Source organism: Carica papaya, chromosome 9, assembly GCF_054855325.1.
Source record: "Carica papaya isolate Zhongbai chromosome 9, ASM5485532v1, whole genome shotgun sequence".
Lineage (NCBI taxonomy): Eukaryota > Viridiplantae > Streptophyta > Magnoliopsida > Brassicales > Caricaceae > Carica > Carica papaya.
In genome coordinates, this window is record NC_142317.1 from 8,342,849 (window position 1) to 8,359,485 (window position 16,637).

The 16,637-nt window shown below is 33.5% G+C and overlaps 2 protein-coding genes across 4 annotated transcripts; both read right to left on the reverse strand.

Moving 5' to 3' along the window:
• Window positions 1-385: 385 nt before the first annotated feature.
• Window positions 386-3,082, reverse strand: CYP78A10 (cytochrome P450, family 78, subfamily A, polypeptide 10). The gene is made up of 2 exons (XM_022037530.2): window positions 1,977-3,082; window positions 386-1,286 (listed from the first exon to the last, which is right to left on the reverse strand). The coding sequence occupies exons 1-2, from the start codon at window positions 2,955-2,957 to the stop codon at window positions 675-677; spliced, it is 1,593 nt and encodes a 530-aa protein (XP_021893222.1). The 5' UTR covers window positions 2,958-3,082; the 3' UTR covers window positions 386-674.
• Window positions 3,083-6,726: 3,644 nt separating this feature from the next.
• LOC110811158 (Transducin/WD40 repeat-like superfamily protein) lies at window positions 6,727-15,335 on the reverse strand. Of its 3 annotated transcripts, XR_015816360.1 has the most exons (15): window positions 15,028-15,335; window positions 14,002-14,085; window positions 13,691-13,818; window positions 13,190-13,262; window positions 13,009-13,092; window positions 12,840-12,926; window positions 12,348-12,418; window positions 12,134-12,185; window positions 11,966-12,023; window positions 10,961-11,061; window positions 10,729-10,883; window positions 8,448-8,556; window positions 7,776-7,832; window positions 7,434-7,684; window positions 6,727-7,340 (listed from the first exon to the last, which is right to left on the reverse strand). XR_015816360.1 is itself a non-coding variant. In XM_022037564.2 (14 exons), the coding sequence occupies exons 1-14, from the start codon at window positions 15,127-15,129 to the stop codon at window positions 7,529-7,531; spliced, it is 1,317 nt and encodes a 438-aa protein (XP_021893256.1). In that variant the 5' UTR covers window positions 15,130-15,335; the 3' UTR covers window positions 7,352-7,528. The 3 variants fall into 3 exon arrangements, 2 of the variants coding, with proteins under 2 accessions (XP_021893256.1, XP_021893257.1); XM_022037564.2 differs by lacking the exon at window positions 6,727-7,340 and having other exon boundaries at window positions 7,352-7,684; XM_022037565.2 differs by lacking the exon at window positions 6,727-7,340 and having other exon boundaries at window positions 7,352-7,684; window positions 14,002-14,127; window positions 15,028-15,333.
• Between the last annotated feature and the right edge of the window lie 1,302 nt (window positions 15,336-16,637).

Here is a 16,637-nt window from a genome sequence, read left to right on the forward strand (position 1 = left end):
AAATGTATGTATAGTTCTATATATATTTTTTAATAATTAAAATATCTAATGGTTTTAATTTTAAATATTTTTAGTGATTTCTAGAAATTATTTTTAGTTTAAAATTTTAGGTACATTAATTAAATATTTAATATTCATGAAAACTCTCGTGTTTTAGGAAAAAATAAAGACTCCTCACAACATTTTGATTTCAACTAAAACTTTGGCAATATTCTCGTTCTTCACCTAACATGTAACTAATTAATTAATCACTTAATTATAAGCAAATTAAAATCAAATTTAATATTAATGTTTTAAAAAGATTTGAATACTACTTCTTATTAATATTAATTGAGAATTAAGATTATAAAAAAAATTAAAATTAAAAATAAAATTTAAATTAAAATTTTAGCACAAACTTGGGCATGCATTACTTACTTCCATTATATCACAAAAACTATGAACAAGATCAGCAGCATGAGACTCATTGTTCATGCTTTTACAATATACAAGAAAATTAAAAACACACACACAGAAATTAATTAATTTAGAAGGGTAATTAATTAAAGCACAGAAACTTAAAAACAGTCTCATTCTTGCAATCCTTTTCACAATCAAGCAATATCCCTCTTCTTTCACTCGCAAACAACACCAACAGGAATATTGCATATCAAACCACAACCATCATTTCCACATCAACCAGAAGAAACCCTAGCAATGGCCTTACAGACCAAAGAGTTCTTCATCTCCATGGAAAGTTTCAGCTGCTCACACAAGTCCACACCAGCTTCTTCACTAGGAACCCATTTGAATCCATGCAGTAACTGTGCAAGCCACAGCTCAACGGTGGCCAAACCCAGAGCCTTACCTGGGCAAACCCTTCTTCCTGATCCAAATGGAGCCAGCCTCAGATCACTCCCCATTATGCTTACATCTTCCTCTATAAACCTCTCCGGCTTGAACACCTCCGCCTCTGCCCACACTTCATTGTCGTGAGTGATGGCCCACATGTTAACCATGGCGGTGGTGCCGGCAGGAACAAAGTGGTTGCCTATGTGGGTGTCGTGGATGCTGAGCCTGGCCCAGGATAGGAGGGGACCTGGTGGGTGCATTCTTAGGGTTTCTTTAACGATTGCCTTTAGGTATGGAAGATTAGGAAGATCTGAATCAGAGACGTATCCTTTTGTGCCCACGATCATGTCGATTTCAGATTGAGCTTTAGCTTGGATTTCAGGATGGATAACCATTCTTGCAAGAATCCATTCCAAGAGAATCGCCACCGTGTCGGTTCCTCTGAATATCATCTCCTATACATATGAAAAAACTAATTATTATCAGCTTCATATGATTTTCATGAGTTAAATAAATATCTATATGCTACCTTTGTGAAATCTGCTCAAAGATATCTGCAAAGATATTGAATTGGGATGCACTAAAATTCATGTGATATAAATTAAAAGCAAGAAACAAGACAAGAGAAGAGAATCAAATTCAAGATTTAGGGAGAGAAAATATTCTGATTCTCTCTCTATCTCTCTTTTTTCTTCAAGTACGTGACCTTTGATCAATACCAAAAAAAGAGAAATCAAATCCAGTGATTTTTCAAGAATCTATAATATGTAAAGGCTATAAACAAAACAGAAAAGATTTGTGTATAGATAAAACAACATAAGCATCTAACAAGCTGCAAAAAGAGATTCTCTCTCTCTCATACAAACAACATAAACAAAAAGTAGTACTTCAGATTCTATCTGCACCACCATTAAAGATGAGTATATATAACACTCAACAAATAGCCATTATAAAGCCATACACACACACACACATACCCAAGCTAGCTAGCATGCACTTCGTCTGTAACGCTCACTTGATAGTGAAATAACGGAAATATATATATAAAAGGCCAAGATCATCGCCTAAAGAAAATAATTAACTTGCACTAGTTATTTTTTATGCATTATAATTTGATTTACTGTTTAAGAGAAAAACGTACGTACCCATAAAACAGCAATCATATCAGACTCAGAGAGACCGTTATTCTCTTTCAGCTCCAAATCAAGCAAGACATCAACAAAATCACCTTCTTCATCACTCTGACCATTATTAGCTCGCTTTACCCTATGACCCTCAATGATCTTCTCAACGAAGATGTTGACTTTTCTCACCAATTCCCTGCACCTCTTCCTCACACCTTGCAAGTCCAACCAACCCAGAACAGGAAAGTGATCACTCCAGTTAAACATGCCTAACAACTCATACCCTTCACTCACCAAACGCTCGAGTTCTTTCCCTTCAACACAGCTTTGGTCACCAAACTCGTATTTCCTCCCAAACACACTCATCATCACATTGTTTAGTGACCCAAAATGTAAAACTGTCCTCACTCTCACCTCTCCACTTTTCTCCATCAAACCCTTTGTCTCTTTCATCATCTCCTCCCCGATCTTTCGCCGAAACTCACCGAAAAAACTCACTCTCTTCGGGCTGAACAGATGGGTTGCTGAGATCCTCCTCAGGTTCCTCCAATACTCGCCAAATGGAGCGAAACCCATTGCCCTATGGAACAACAGTTCGTATGCGGACTCCTTAACAGGTCTGTCCGCAAAAGCAGAGCTATTCAGCAAATCCTTGGCGGTGTTAGGGTCGCTGGATATAACGAAACGAGTGAACCCAACTGAAAACGCCATTAAAGACTTTGTTTTTAGTGAGTTGGCAAGTAGACCGAGGGTTCTGTGTGTAAAAGGACCAATGAAAGGCATGAGTAACCCGAGAATGGGGAGGCCAGATGGGCCGGGAAGGGCGGGTCGAGTTGAAGCCGGAGAGGCTTGAACTCGGAACTTGTAGAGAGCCCAAGCGAGACCTCCTGGGGTTAACCAAAAAGCAAAAATAGAGATAAAGAGCAGGAGATAAACGCAGAGCTCGAAACTGAGAAACGGAGAGAACCCAGTTCGAGAAAGGAAAGGAAGATCAAACTCCATTGATAGTTTGTCGTTGTTTTGAGACGAAAAGAGTGTTGGGGAAGAGGAAGAGGAAGAGCTGAAAAAGAAATGGGAGAGAAAGGGAAGAGATTTTTCTTCAGTGTGGAGGTAGATGGAGAGATGGAGAGGGCGTATTATATAGAGATGAAAATTACTGCGGGTTAAAATGCTGAGTCCGTAATTAGTAGAATGATTTGGCAAATATGTCCCTAGCCAAAATTTCAAATTACGAGTTTACCATTTTGTGGGCCCCGCCCCCCTCTCTTCCTCATCTCATGCACTTGCACAGGAATTATTATTATTTACTAACTAATAAAAGGTTCTTTTTTGATGTGTAATTTGGTGAGCCTTGTGGGCCCACGTATAGGATTATGCTTATGATGGGAAGATCAAGGGGGATAAGTGTGTGTGTGTGTGTGTATGTATATGAAGGGGCGGTTTCAAGTGGAACCTGAACAATCTCGTGCCTATGGAGTTATGATGAAGCCTTTAAATTTTACAAGTTGAAAGATTTTGATTATGTTAACTAATTAATTAATGTTTTATTACGGTAACTAAACCTGCATCATCCGTTACTGCTTCTAAAACATTTCCGTTACTATTTCACTGATTATATGAAATAATCAAGCAGATAAATGCATTACCTGTCCAAATACTTTATTGGGTTTAGTTAAAAATTTCATAAACCAAATAAATAAATAATTGACCGTATTAATTCAAGTCGATTGAATTAGATTTTGTTAATTTATTTAATCATAAAATAATATTTAAAATATATTAATAAAATATAAATATATACGTATGTACTTGTGCATAATTATTAATGGAAAAAAATTGAGTAATTATTAGTTTAATTTATTCATAACTGTCAACTATGGAAACTGAAACGAACCAATTAAAAATTTAATCTTTCATTTGTAATGGATTTAACTAAACAAAACTAGCCTCTCTAATCAATTTCAATTTTTAATCATCCCTTAATATAATTAAATACAAATTACAAGAATAATTAATACATTGTTTACATAATCGATCGGAATGTACGCAAAATTATTGGATAAATAAATAATAAAAAATATATATAATAATAAGAGAAGAGAAATAACGTTTCCGTCCAAGTTGGATGGTGGCAAAGAACGTTCTTTACTTCCCTGGGTTTAAATCACCTACTTTAAACCTGTCTATTTTTTTTTTTTGTTTTTTATATGTTGCAGTTGAGATGTCAATGGTCCTGATCGTGCCACGTGGTGCGAGAAGTGAAAAGATCATCATCCTTTTTTTTTTCTGGATGCCCGCGGGGTCAGGGCCAGGCAGCCGCCAGCACCACTTCGCTTGAAGTTGGGCCACAGCCGGGTTAGCTGGCACGTGTTATGATAGTGGAACGACCATGTTTCTTGCGTTTTGGGGCCCATATTCAGTCCATTTAAATTGGATCTCAACTGAATCTCCTTTTTGAACTATTAAAAAAAAAAAAAACAAAAATGAATATTCTTAATAATTAATCTCTGCGGGTTGTCCGTACAGTCGAAAGATATCTATGAAAAAATTATGAGAATATTTATTTATTTATTCTTTTATATTAAATTAATTATTATAATAAATTTTATTATGACAAAAAAAAAGGAATCATGCGCGCTAACTAATGTTAATAATAATTTCTTTCTTATTTCTTTAGATTATGAATTTTTAGGGTATCACGTACATAAAATAGGACACGTGTAGAAGGAACACTTTATTATTTATTGTGGGTCGGAGGGAATTTGGGCAAGTGATTAGTTGGTCTCCACCAACCCAGACAATGAATCCACATACTTATATATGTATATAAATCTCTTTTACCCTGTACGCAAATGTGGATTGATTTTTTATCCGATATATTTATAAAATTAACATTTAAACCAGAGTGATACTATGGAACAATAAGAAAGTAACAAGTTGTTGTTTTAATTATTAGTCATTACATCTTAAACAATACTTTGAAAGAAAAATTTAACAGTCAAAAAAGAAACAATTTGACTTCCTTCCGCCAACTTAACAAGGCAGGTTTCAAAAGAATATCGGACCCAATTTTGCCGAAAATGGGTTTGGGCCACGGGTTTTAAAACGGTGAAGACCGACCCGACCCGTGGGATCATATAATTTGTCCATCTCCTAAAAATTAAAAAATCTCATTAAAAATTATGACATTAATTCATTTGTTAAATTTATTTAAACAATAATTTTTCATCTACTTAAAGTATTTGAAATTCTGTAAAAGTATAAGATTTTGGAGTTACTAAGACTTAATTCTCTCTCTCTCTCTCTCTCTAAATAGTTATTTAAATTAATTTTATAAAATATTTTCAGATATCATAATTTATTTGAATTTTTATGCAAATTAATTCCTTAATTTATCTCTGGATATTCTTCTTCTTTTTTTTTAAAAAAAAAAATAAATAAATAAATAAAAAGTTAGAAAGGGAAAGAAAGGAGTCTGATTTGCTTAGGGTAGCCTTCAAATTTAGTAAAGATATCAGGGTACTGTCCTAGCTACTAGGGTTTTCTCACTTTCAGACACTCCCATCATTTTTTAGCTCAACAATTTGATTTGCACAATTATTAAAACAATGGTTTATATAAATCTTATGTTTATTATAAGTAATTAAGTACAATCTATCTAACAAGTTGAAAAATTCATGTTTGTCTTTGGGTCACGTAAATTACCATATAATTCTACTTAACTTTCTCAATTTTTTGACCAAACTACATACGCTACTCCCTATATATGTAGGTATATATTCATATGACGACATTGCTTAACATCTTAAGCAATTAGGCCGAGCAGTACAATATGAGGCATTAAATATGATAGATTTTTATTTCTATGTTTTCTGAATTAAGACATTTGATTTGAAAAAAGTGACATATAAATTTTTCACCACGCGGTATTAGTTCTAACATGATGCTCAATTTTATTCAAACCTGTTGTGTGTGTGCGTGTGTATATATTTATAACTCTCTATAACTAAACAACGGGTTACTAATGTCTCTAAAATTTGTTTGAAAAAGATTAATCTCAAACCTAAGCTTCACAAATCTACTAAAATCGTGTTCGATCGACAGAAAAACTCGAATAAAAAAATACGGATTCTCATTAAAAGGATAGTGAAGTGATGTATATATGTATATGTATATGTGTAGAATTATTAGGGTTTAAAGGAAATAATGCTGCATGATGTTCATTTACTTGTACATATATAAGCATCGGTTTCTCACTGCAGTAGTTTTTGCTACTCTCATCTTTAACAGGTTTTCTAAAAAAGATCCTACTTATGAAAATTCTTTTGTTCAAAATCTACAAAGTTATCAATGATATTATAAATCCATCATACTTTGATTGCAGGTAAAAAGATATATAGTTGCATTCTGATATTTCTTTTGTGATTAAAAATCTTTCATAAAATTATTATATAGATTATAAAAAATAAAAAATATATTATTTAGCTCATTAAAATAAGTAATATAACTTATATAAACATTTAAGGAAGTGAAAAAAGTCTCTATCTAAACAGTATGTCTATGTACGTAAGTTATATATATACATATACATTTAGATGTCTATTTCATGTTATATTTGAGTTTTAATTTTAAAAATTCATTATATAATATATAGATTGTAAATAATTAAAAATTAAATTTTATTTTTATATTTAGAAATTTTAAATAAAGAATTATTACATATTATCAAATTTATTTATATTTAAAAATTACAGGGTGTACAGTCTGTAAATTAATTTAAAATTAACTTCTATTTTTGTATCTTAAAATTTAAATAGATGATTAGTATCACATTAATACATAACGGAAAACTGAACTATAATTGCAAGAATTGCCAACAAAATTAGTCCATTTAGTAAAATCTAACATCACTAGGTTTCTTCTGTGTATACTTGGTCAGAAGATTCTTATATAAGTGTGTGTGTGTGTGTGTGTGTGTGTGTGTGTATCACACTGAAATTACTTTTGTGTAAAACTTATTTTCTGAGTCACTCTGAAAAACATTGGCAAGTGGACATTGTTGTGAACTTAGAGATCAAGAGTTAATTTGATGCAGACAATTATCACACTCCCTCATACATGCTGGATGCAGAGAAGAATTGGAAGTTTCTTCCCATTTTATCGGTGAAATTTCCTGGTGCTCGATATTCTTTTCTTTACCCCCTTTAGGTTGCTGGGGAAGGAATTGTATTATTCTGCAATTGGATGTGGTAATTCTGGGTAGTCATGGAATCAGATTTTGCAGTTTTGGATGTAAGAAGTTTGACAACACCAATTACCACTGAACTCTTTAAGGTCTCCAACTCTTGAACAAACACAAAAAGCTTTTTCCTACATGCTTCTTCACTGGAGAGAGATGAACAAAATAATTTAACTCATTACAAAATTCATAATTATTGATTCAAAGTACTCTTTAACACTTAAATTTGAATACACAACCTTCTAATTTTGCAACCAAACAGATCTGACATTAAAGAACTCCTCAAAGGGAGGTGTGGAGAAAATAATACTTTTTTATCCTGGATTTCCTGAAGCTAAAGAATCTCCTTCCAGAACCTAACAGACCTGTCAGTCCCACAGGAAATGAAGGAAGCCTCTACTGGAGAATGTTCAATCCAGCGAGGTGCACCAACGTGATTGGAAGGCAATTTTGCTACCTTTTCAGCTGTCAAAGCATCCCAGATCACAATCTGCATCATTCCGACTCAGGTATATCAGTAAAACCCCAAGGTACAAAATTCATATTTCTGTGCTTGAAAAAGGTATAGAGGTTGAACAAACCTCATTGTTTGCCTCATCTATGGATAGAATGAATTCTTCAGTATCATTAAAAACAGCCTGCAGGGAACAGACTGAAGCATTAAAATTTACATTCCATAAATTCAAATGTGGAGTTCCGACTGAAAAATTAAAATGAAGGCTTTAGGACGTGATTTCAAGATCCAGGACAGCAGCATTTTTCCAAATGTTTATGAACAGCTATCATGCTGGCATATTGATATTTCATAACCATTATTACTGGCTTTTTAGTTCCCCCAACTTGTGTACTGATCCCTAATCGGTACAAGGAGAGTACCAAAGCCAAAAAAAAGAACTTTTTACCCACATATTCATCTTTTCACCCATGACCTGTGATTGCAACTTCAAGTAAATTTTTTTTTTTATTGAAACAAAGCTTCAAGTAAAATGATAAAATCTTCTTCTAGCGCTTCAGCATTTAGATAATTAAAGCTTACTTCCTCAACCAAAGGAACACAATTATCCAGTGACATGCATGGCAAACAACATATGACAAAAGACCAAAGTTGTTTTCCAGAGGGCAGTGTTGGTAAGACTCACCAAGATGGGGGGATAGAATTTTGTCTCGAAAAGGATAATAAAAAAAAGGTAAAAAGATGTCCTAGGCATGAATTCTATCGAGAAGAAAAACGTGCATACAGCCATTTACCACACCTGACACTGTAATTGTGAATGTGTTGCTCCAAGATACTGTTTGACCAATCTTCCAGTGCCAATTTCCCAGAGCTTCACGGTGGAATCCTTCCCGCATGAGAGAACAAACCTAGAAAATCATAATTCAGATATATTGCCAAGAAAGGTGGAAGTACTAACCAATTGGGAAAACCAGTTCAAAAGCCAAGACAGACAGTGCTCAAGTTCACATGTGAGGCAGTGATGTGCCGTTCACCGCTAACATCTAATTATCTTATGAAGAATCAGCGTGTTACAGTCATAATTTCATTACTTGCAAACCAAAACTCTGTTGTGTCATTTTTTACCCACAACCAGAAAAATATTATATTTTCGCAATAACATTGGCTGCCTGTGGCTAGATGCTAGGAGACAATAAACCCTCAAGATACAGAAGTTGATGCAGCATGAATTAGGTCAAGATTTCCTAAAATTACATTCGACTTCTTCTCGTGTAGACTTGGTAACAGTCAAGCCTTAAGCTTTAGACTCGTGGTGCATGGAGAGACCTCTCAAGGCGAGATTTAGTATCTTCACTATTGCTAGGAATAAGCTATAATTAATGTTGTTGCAACCAGAAATGGATCCTTACCTCCATTTTGGAACGCTCAGCTTGTGTGGAATCTCAATGACTAGGAGATTGACAACATGTCTTCCCTTTTAGTTTTCCTTGAGACATGCCTTTTTGATCCTGGAGATTGTAATCATCCTGTATGACCTCACTAAGAATGAGGGTGTTCTCTAAGAGATCTCTGAGAGATCCTTTTACCAAAAACCTTCTCTCTCAGAATGAGGTAAGTGAAAAATTCCTCTGGAAGCAGATTTGAAAGAGAAACATCCCTCTAAGCGTTATTTGCCTGGGAGGCCGCTTGGGGCAGTATTTTACTTTGGATAACTTAAGGAAGTGGCATAGACTCATTGTTAATGTCGGGCTAATGTGTTTGCAACAGGTGAATTCCTCAATCATCTTCCCCTTCGGTGTTTGGAGGTTAGAAGGTCATCGGATTTATCTTTGTCCTTCCTTAGAACGTCCCTGGTGGTAAGTGATTCTATTGCAGATGAATTATTGACTTGAGATGGCACTGGGATGCACAAGAATCCAGAAGGAAGACCGTCTTCCTTTTTCTAGTGGCTATCATGTGGGCCATTTGAAACGAAAGGAATAAGAGGGTTTTTGATGATGTTATATCTTCTTTTGCTAGCACTAGATATCAGTGGTTCCAGATTTTGAGTATTTTGTTTAGTAGTCGGCCTTTACTTTTTGAAGAGGATTTAGAGAACCTCGTCGAAATTTTATTTTATTTTCTGTGTAGTTTTTGGACCTGCATGATGCCCTCTTAATCTCCTGTTGATGTTATTCCTAATTTATTTTCTAAAATAAAATTGGTGGGACTAGTTTTTTTAATCACGAAAAAATGATGCAAAAGGGATTAGGTTAAGATTTTCTAAAAAGACTAGAAAGTAAATGTTTCTTGACTATAAAATTATTGTACCATTTTAGAGTCTATTATAAGAATTTTAGTAATTTTAAGATTTCATTCCTTTTACCATTTAATTTTCTTATTCTTATTAGTATTAACATTTCTTAATTTAATTTCATTTAAAATTTGTTATTTAAGACGCATTGTGAATAATTCTGTAATCTTATTTTTGAGATATGTTAATAAAGAGTTCTTTGAGGATTTTTTCAATTATTTGATGGAATGATGCAATCAAACTCTTAAAATGTGATGCCTTAGAAATCTAGATGTTTGTCTAAGATATACTAGGTGTACCATCTAGGTTTTATTCCTAAATCCCTAAGTTAGCAATTTAACCTTGATGTTTCCAACATCAGAAGTAAAAGGGAGGGGAAGGGGTACCAAAGATAAAGATGGAATAATAACTCGTGACTTAATGAATTACATTAAGTTCAGAAAATATACACTTTTCTTGCTCTACTTAAAAGCATTTACCTAGATGTCTATGCGAGGATCACTAGAAGAATCATTAAACATGTTTCTTAAACTTGATTTCTCGAGTCTCGGGATAAGCTGCAATCATGTATCTGGATCAGCAGAGGCACACATGAAGATGGCAAGTTCTCGACAAACAAACACATATATGCTCATTCATTCATGCATTTATATTCTGCTATTCATACCTCCATTCATTTGTAAAATTTTCATTAATAGCCTCTGCTGTTCTATATGCAGAACTATAGAGCACTTACCCCACCCATCTACGGACATTCATGCATGTATGTATATCCAGTGATTCATACCTTTGATCCTTTGTAAAATTTGCACTAATAGCCTCTGCTGTTCCATGTGCACCAACTATAGAGCGAATGCATTTGGCACTGACACCATCCCATAACCGAATAGCACCATCTTTAGATGCTGTAACATACATGCCACCTGTAGATGAATACCTCACCTATATGCCCAACAAACTGAATTTTATCATATGTAATAGTGGATTTCCTGAATTCAACAAATTAGTTGTTTGCATACTTGATTTATGGCTCCGTTACCAACAATTTCTGGGACATTCGCAGATAGATAACATTTAAAAGTATTCACATCATACAAGTGGGGAATGGGATGATCAGTTCCTGCAAGTTTCATGTTTGACTTTATCAGCCCTCCAAAATAAAAATTATGAATGAAGATGTTGCAAAAAGAGATGAAACATTATATGTAGTGTTTAACAGAATTAATTTTTAACACAAAGAATCACTTCGTATGGGAGGCTAGGAAAAACTGTAGAGTGCTACACATTTCAAGATATTATTTGGCCGTAAACTAAGTTTTTGAGACATCTGATATTACCTCATTGAATTTCAACATAAACTTACAATAAGGTGAACCATAGTTTATATTAGAGCATAAGAATTTCATGCATCATTGGAGCCTTAAGACAATAGAAAATTGAAATTCAGCAATCTTCGTATAATCATGCTGTTTTGTCATATTTTGATAATTTATGCCACTAATTGAGGCCCATATATAGACTCAACAAGCTTGTGTATCAAAATCCATTCCCTTTGATTGTCAGAATATACGTGCAATAGGAAAAAAGTAAAACAAAATTAGCTAGTAAAACGTTAATGATTATGGATCAAACGAATAATTGCTTCCAAAAAATCTTCTCTAGTTTGAAAAGCAATAAAAAGAATAAAATAATAGAATATAAAACTGGAATAGAAAACAGCAGAAAACATCTTACATATTTCATCTCCATCATCAATTCCATTTTGGGAGATTATATTAATTTGATTTACTTCAAAAATAGAACCAATTAAATGACTGCTAAGCAGAAAATATCACAAAAAATGTTTAATTCCATCATTATCTCAATGAATTTGATGAAACATAACCTGATGGATTACGTATGACCAAAAGTACAGGCCGCATAAGTAAGCTCCACAATTGTGCAAAAGGAGAGAAAAGAATAAATGCAACTCAAGAAACAGAATTCTATTGAGTTCTAATTATTCACAGATGAAAAAGAATCACCTGCAAGAAGGAAATCTCCAGAGGGATGAAATGATACAGAACGCACGTTATGAGTATCCTGTGCCATTTTAAGTGCAGCATTTATAATCACTATGGCATTAATACTCGAGTGATAAATTCTACTTCAAAGTTTATTAACCACATTGAAAACTAAATAATAAACTAAACCTGAATAACTCTGAATCCTCTCTTTGCAGTAGCCTTGGAAAAATCAAAGAACCTGTATCGAATGAACATTATAAAAAACCAGTAGATCATTCCATTTCAGCAAGCTGAAGGTGGTAATATTGAATGGCTTTATATTTCTTCAATTTATAACGTCAAAAAGCTTTCAAAATAGTGATGAAAACTCAGGTTTTTAGAATATTAGAGGAGGTCATACTTTACTGTGTGATCTTTGGCCCCAGATATCAGAATTGTGTTTTGTGGATGAAAATCCAAATCATTTATTGGCTGCATTTGCATTAGCAAGGCATTAGAAACAGCAGCAGCAAATCCTTTGCATGTCTTATTAACCACCTTTTGGGAGACAAGTGGCATATTCAGATACGAAAACAATTACAAAACCCACTCAGATGATAAACATGTAGAATTTATGCTAAAAAACATTATACAGGATCAAAGAACAAGAAGATGCCTTCGCTTTTGCAGCAAGTCATTTAAGAAATGAATGAAAAAAGGTAAGATTCATTTCTGACATTCAACTTCAACATACATCAGCTCCCTTATAGTGTTTCCTTTGTTCATAATAATGTAAAATAAGAGGCAACTGCTGAGCCATTAATAAGACTATGTCATTGTGGAGATAATGCTGCTAGAAGATGGAGGCCCCAAACACTAAAATACCAACAGCTGGCGATTAAGGAGCACTTACTTGTACATGGTCATAAAATGTCCGTATGACAGGTCGTACAGGACCATCTTTTGCATCTGGGAGCATCATTTGCTTGATTTTAGAAATCTGCAAAAGAAATGGTGATATTGGATTTTCTGCGATCAGTGTTGAAGGCATAAGATAATTATATAATTCAAGGAGTATATACCTCAAAGAGCTTAATTGATGTGTCAGCACTTCCAGTGGCAACAAATCTTCCATCAGGACTGAATCTAGCACATCTGGCAATATTCTAGAAATTTAACCCATTAGTCTATATGAGATGCCCGCAAGGAGAGATCCAAATTCCATCTGCTCATATAACAATAAAACTTATACAAAATCCAAACCTTGTGCTCTGAAAGATGCCATGTCTCATGCTTCGGGAAACTTTTTGATGAGCCTTTCACATCAAGAGCAGCACTGTTTTGACAACAAACTTTTACGATTAATTGTTTCTTTCATTTCCAAGGAACTACAACCATTTACAGCCTGGATACATGACTTCTAGGGCTGTGGCTAATGAGGATAATGAATAACAAACAATGTGAACTTTGCGAACTTTAAAATATGATTAACCCTAGTAATTATGCAAAAAAACGGCCTGCACACCCACATGAAATCAATACTTCTTTGAGCAGCCAAGTGTTTTGAGCATCATGACTCACCAAACATATAATAAGAAGAGAGCATTGATAACTTGCAATTGAAGAAAGAAGAGAAGATCACATAATTTCATGTCTTACAACCCAAATAACAGAGAATACTGATTTAACGACTATCAAACATAGCAATCACTAAACAAACTCGATAAAATTTAAACAACTTATTGGCAAAAATAAAAGAATTGCCTGAAATCAACAGAAGCTGCACGAGGAGCTGGTATAGAACCATATGCTGCAGGTGTCAGTATGCCTGAGTCTAACAATGTGGACGAAGTAACCCCTCTCAGTGTTTCCTCTTTCTCCACTGCAAGACCCTGTTTTCACCTCAGAACCAATAACTTTTCTTTTTTTCTCTTGTTCAACATATAAATGCTTCAACATACATTTTGCATACAATAAAATGTGGATATACACAAATACGTTGATGGAGTGTATATGTGGTGTGTGAGTGTGAGCGAGTAACAAGAATAGGTGAGTCACTGGAAGTAGATAGGAACCTTGGCAACAAGCTCAAGAAGCTTATTTGGAGGGGCTTCAACATTCAGTGGTGTCATCGTGGAAGAAGCAACAGCATTTGCAGCCTAAAAGGTTCATTTGAAGCAACATCAATAGGCGCCAAGAAACTACAGAAGGAAAATAAAAGAATAAGTTCTGGTCTTGTGAATATACTACTATGAATTTGAGCTTCTAAAAAAACTCATTCAACTTTATTATTTTATATGGTATTGGAGCTAAAAGTCTACTATTTTGAATCCGGATGTTTGTTCCATTTTTGTTAATTGATATTAGCACTTGATATACGCGTTCAGCTTAGCAGATCCGCAGGTTAAGAAAATTTTACATATATAAACAACCGATTCTCATTCTCTATTGGTTTAAGTTTTGGACATTTCAACTTTATTAGTTGACAGCTGTTTTCTTTTGGCTGAAGAAAGGGAAGGGCAAGGACTACCTTAGCTACACTTCACGATTCACGGGTGTATTCATTTGCGAATTCCTCTTGTGTGAAATATTTAATTACCCTCATAATTGTTTCTCTTAACTTGAGCTGGTAACCACACTCCTAATGAAAACCCGACTGTTCAAACAATGATCAAGAGAGCATACCAAAATACCCCACAGAAGGAACATTTACTACTACCCAAAAATCTCAGTTAAAACCCCGGTTATTATTTCATAAAACTTAACACTCAGTATGGGTATCATATGCCCACTTCAACGGCTACCCTAGTTGGTAAAATTCTTTATACAAACGAAAACAGCAAGAGAAAAAAAAATCCGTGACAAGTCAAAAGACCGGTCGTTCACTTTCTCATGAATTAAACTAAAGAAGGTTTTCCTTTTAATTTCTTGTTTTGTTCTAATTGAAACTCAAAGAAAGGTAACCGAACTGATCCAAAATGTCTGCATTTCTGATTTCCAATTCAAACAATGCCACATTTCTTCTTGCATGAATATCTAAGCATATATATAAGGGGAATATACGAGTAACGCACAGGTAGTAGTAGACAGAAATAGCTTGCCTGAGTGAGGTTGTTGTCGCGAAGGTGAGCAACGATGAGGGAATTGAGGTGCCTGAATAGTTTCCCATCCTGCAATATCTGCTCCAAGCTACTGGATTCCATTCTCCACGGCCCTCTTGAACCCGAGAATTACACCTCTTTTACCTCCTAAACAAACACTCAAACACTCTCTCGCTATCTCAGAAGAAGAAGAAGAAGAAGCAGGGCTGAAATACGAGTGATTGTAAGCGAATACTCCAGGTATAATTAGACCCGACGGCCGGCGGCATTTCTCTGGCGGCTCAAATCTTTTTGGTTGCTTAAAAATGGGAAGCCTTCAAAATTGGGACCAATGCTTTGGGCTTCAGTTTGGGCTGTTGATTGATCCGATCCATATTAGAGAAACAAAATTATTGAAATAAAAGACGATGCCCCACGTACATATATATATATATATATATATATGTGTGTGTGTAGAAAATGGATGTGTATGTACATATTAATTTCATTCCAAAAATATCCTTATTTATATATGGTATTTACCCATATATCCCTTTTTAAGGTAATGTAAATATGTCTATATAGGTTGAAATAAAAGTTTGCCAGACCTTTTAAAAGTAATGTGCTGTAAAAGGAGAATTATCATCCATGGCAAGGGATGGACAGTTCCAAAGTGCTTGGAAAATATGGTGAGCTTCATCTCCATATAACTTTTAGGATTATCCCCAAGCATATACATACATCAATTCTAATTCTAAGGATTTTGATCAATATATAATAAGTGATTTTTTGAAAAATTTAATAAGTCTATTTTTGAAATAAAATTTATATTTTGCATGACTTTGTTTGATTAATTTTTAATTTATTTGAAATAATTTAATTAATTAGCCTATATTAGATATTTGCAGAGAGATGCTAAATTTATATGTTCATATAACGCTAGAACTTGTACAAAAATTCATATTTTGTGTTTCGAAATATGTTACTTTTCATGCTTTGAGAAACTCTTCGATGAACCTTTCATATCAAAAGCACTATTGTTTTCATAACTAATTTTACAATTAAGTGGTTCTTGACGTTCCAAAAGAACTACAAAGTTTACAGCATATGTTCATTAATAGCGCCAAAAAAAATATAGAAGGAAAATAAAAAATGAGTTATGGTTATTTAATTTAACTTTTTTATATTTATTTATAAATTACAAATAATATATTAAGTAAATAATTGAAAAGATAATATTTAATAAATATTAAAATTTTATATTTTAATAATTAAATTATAACATAATCTCATTGACATATAAGAAAGAAAGGTATTTCAAGTATAATTTGTTAAAATATTATTATAATTTTTCTTTTTTTTTTTTAGTATCCTCTAAGATTATTTTTATTTTTATTATTTTTTTAAATTCTAATAAAATAAGAAAATATTTAAGAATTATATTAGATTGAAGTGAACTAGATCAAATTGAGTAATACTTGAGGATAGAGGCAAAACTGAAAATTATATAACTTTAATTATTATTTAGAGTAGACCGATATTTAAAATCAAATCAATTAAATTGAATAACATTTAAAGATAGAATATTAATTAAAAATTAAACTATTTCACTTTTGATTCAGTTGGATGAT

What these genes read in the sequence shown, in the direction of transcription:
- CYP78A10 (XM_022037530.2), bottom strand. Translation starts at nt 2,957, where the DNA reads ATGGAGTTTGATCTTCCTTTCCTTTCTCGAACTGGGTTCTCTCCGTTT. An exon ending in ATATGATTGCTGTTTTATGG is followed by an intron (nt 1,287 to 1,976) that starts GTACGTACGTTT and finishes TCATATGTATAG; the next exon opens with GAGATGATATTCAGAGGAAC.
- LOC110811158 (XM_022037564.2), bottom strand. Translation starts at nt 15,129, where the DNA reads ATGGAATCCAGTAGCTTGGAGCAGATATTGCAGGATGGGAAACTATTC. An exon ending in GAGGATTCAGAGTTATTCAG is followed by an intron (nt 12,024 to 12,133) that starts GTTTAGTTTATT and finishes AAAATGGCACAG; the next exon opens with GATACTCATAACGTGCGTTC. An exon ending in AATTTTACAAAGGATCAAAG is followed by an intron (nt 8,557 to 10,728) that starts GTATGAATCACT and finishes ATGATTTTCTAG; the next exon opens with GTTTGTTCTCTCATGCGGGA.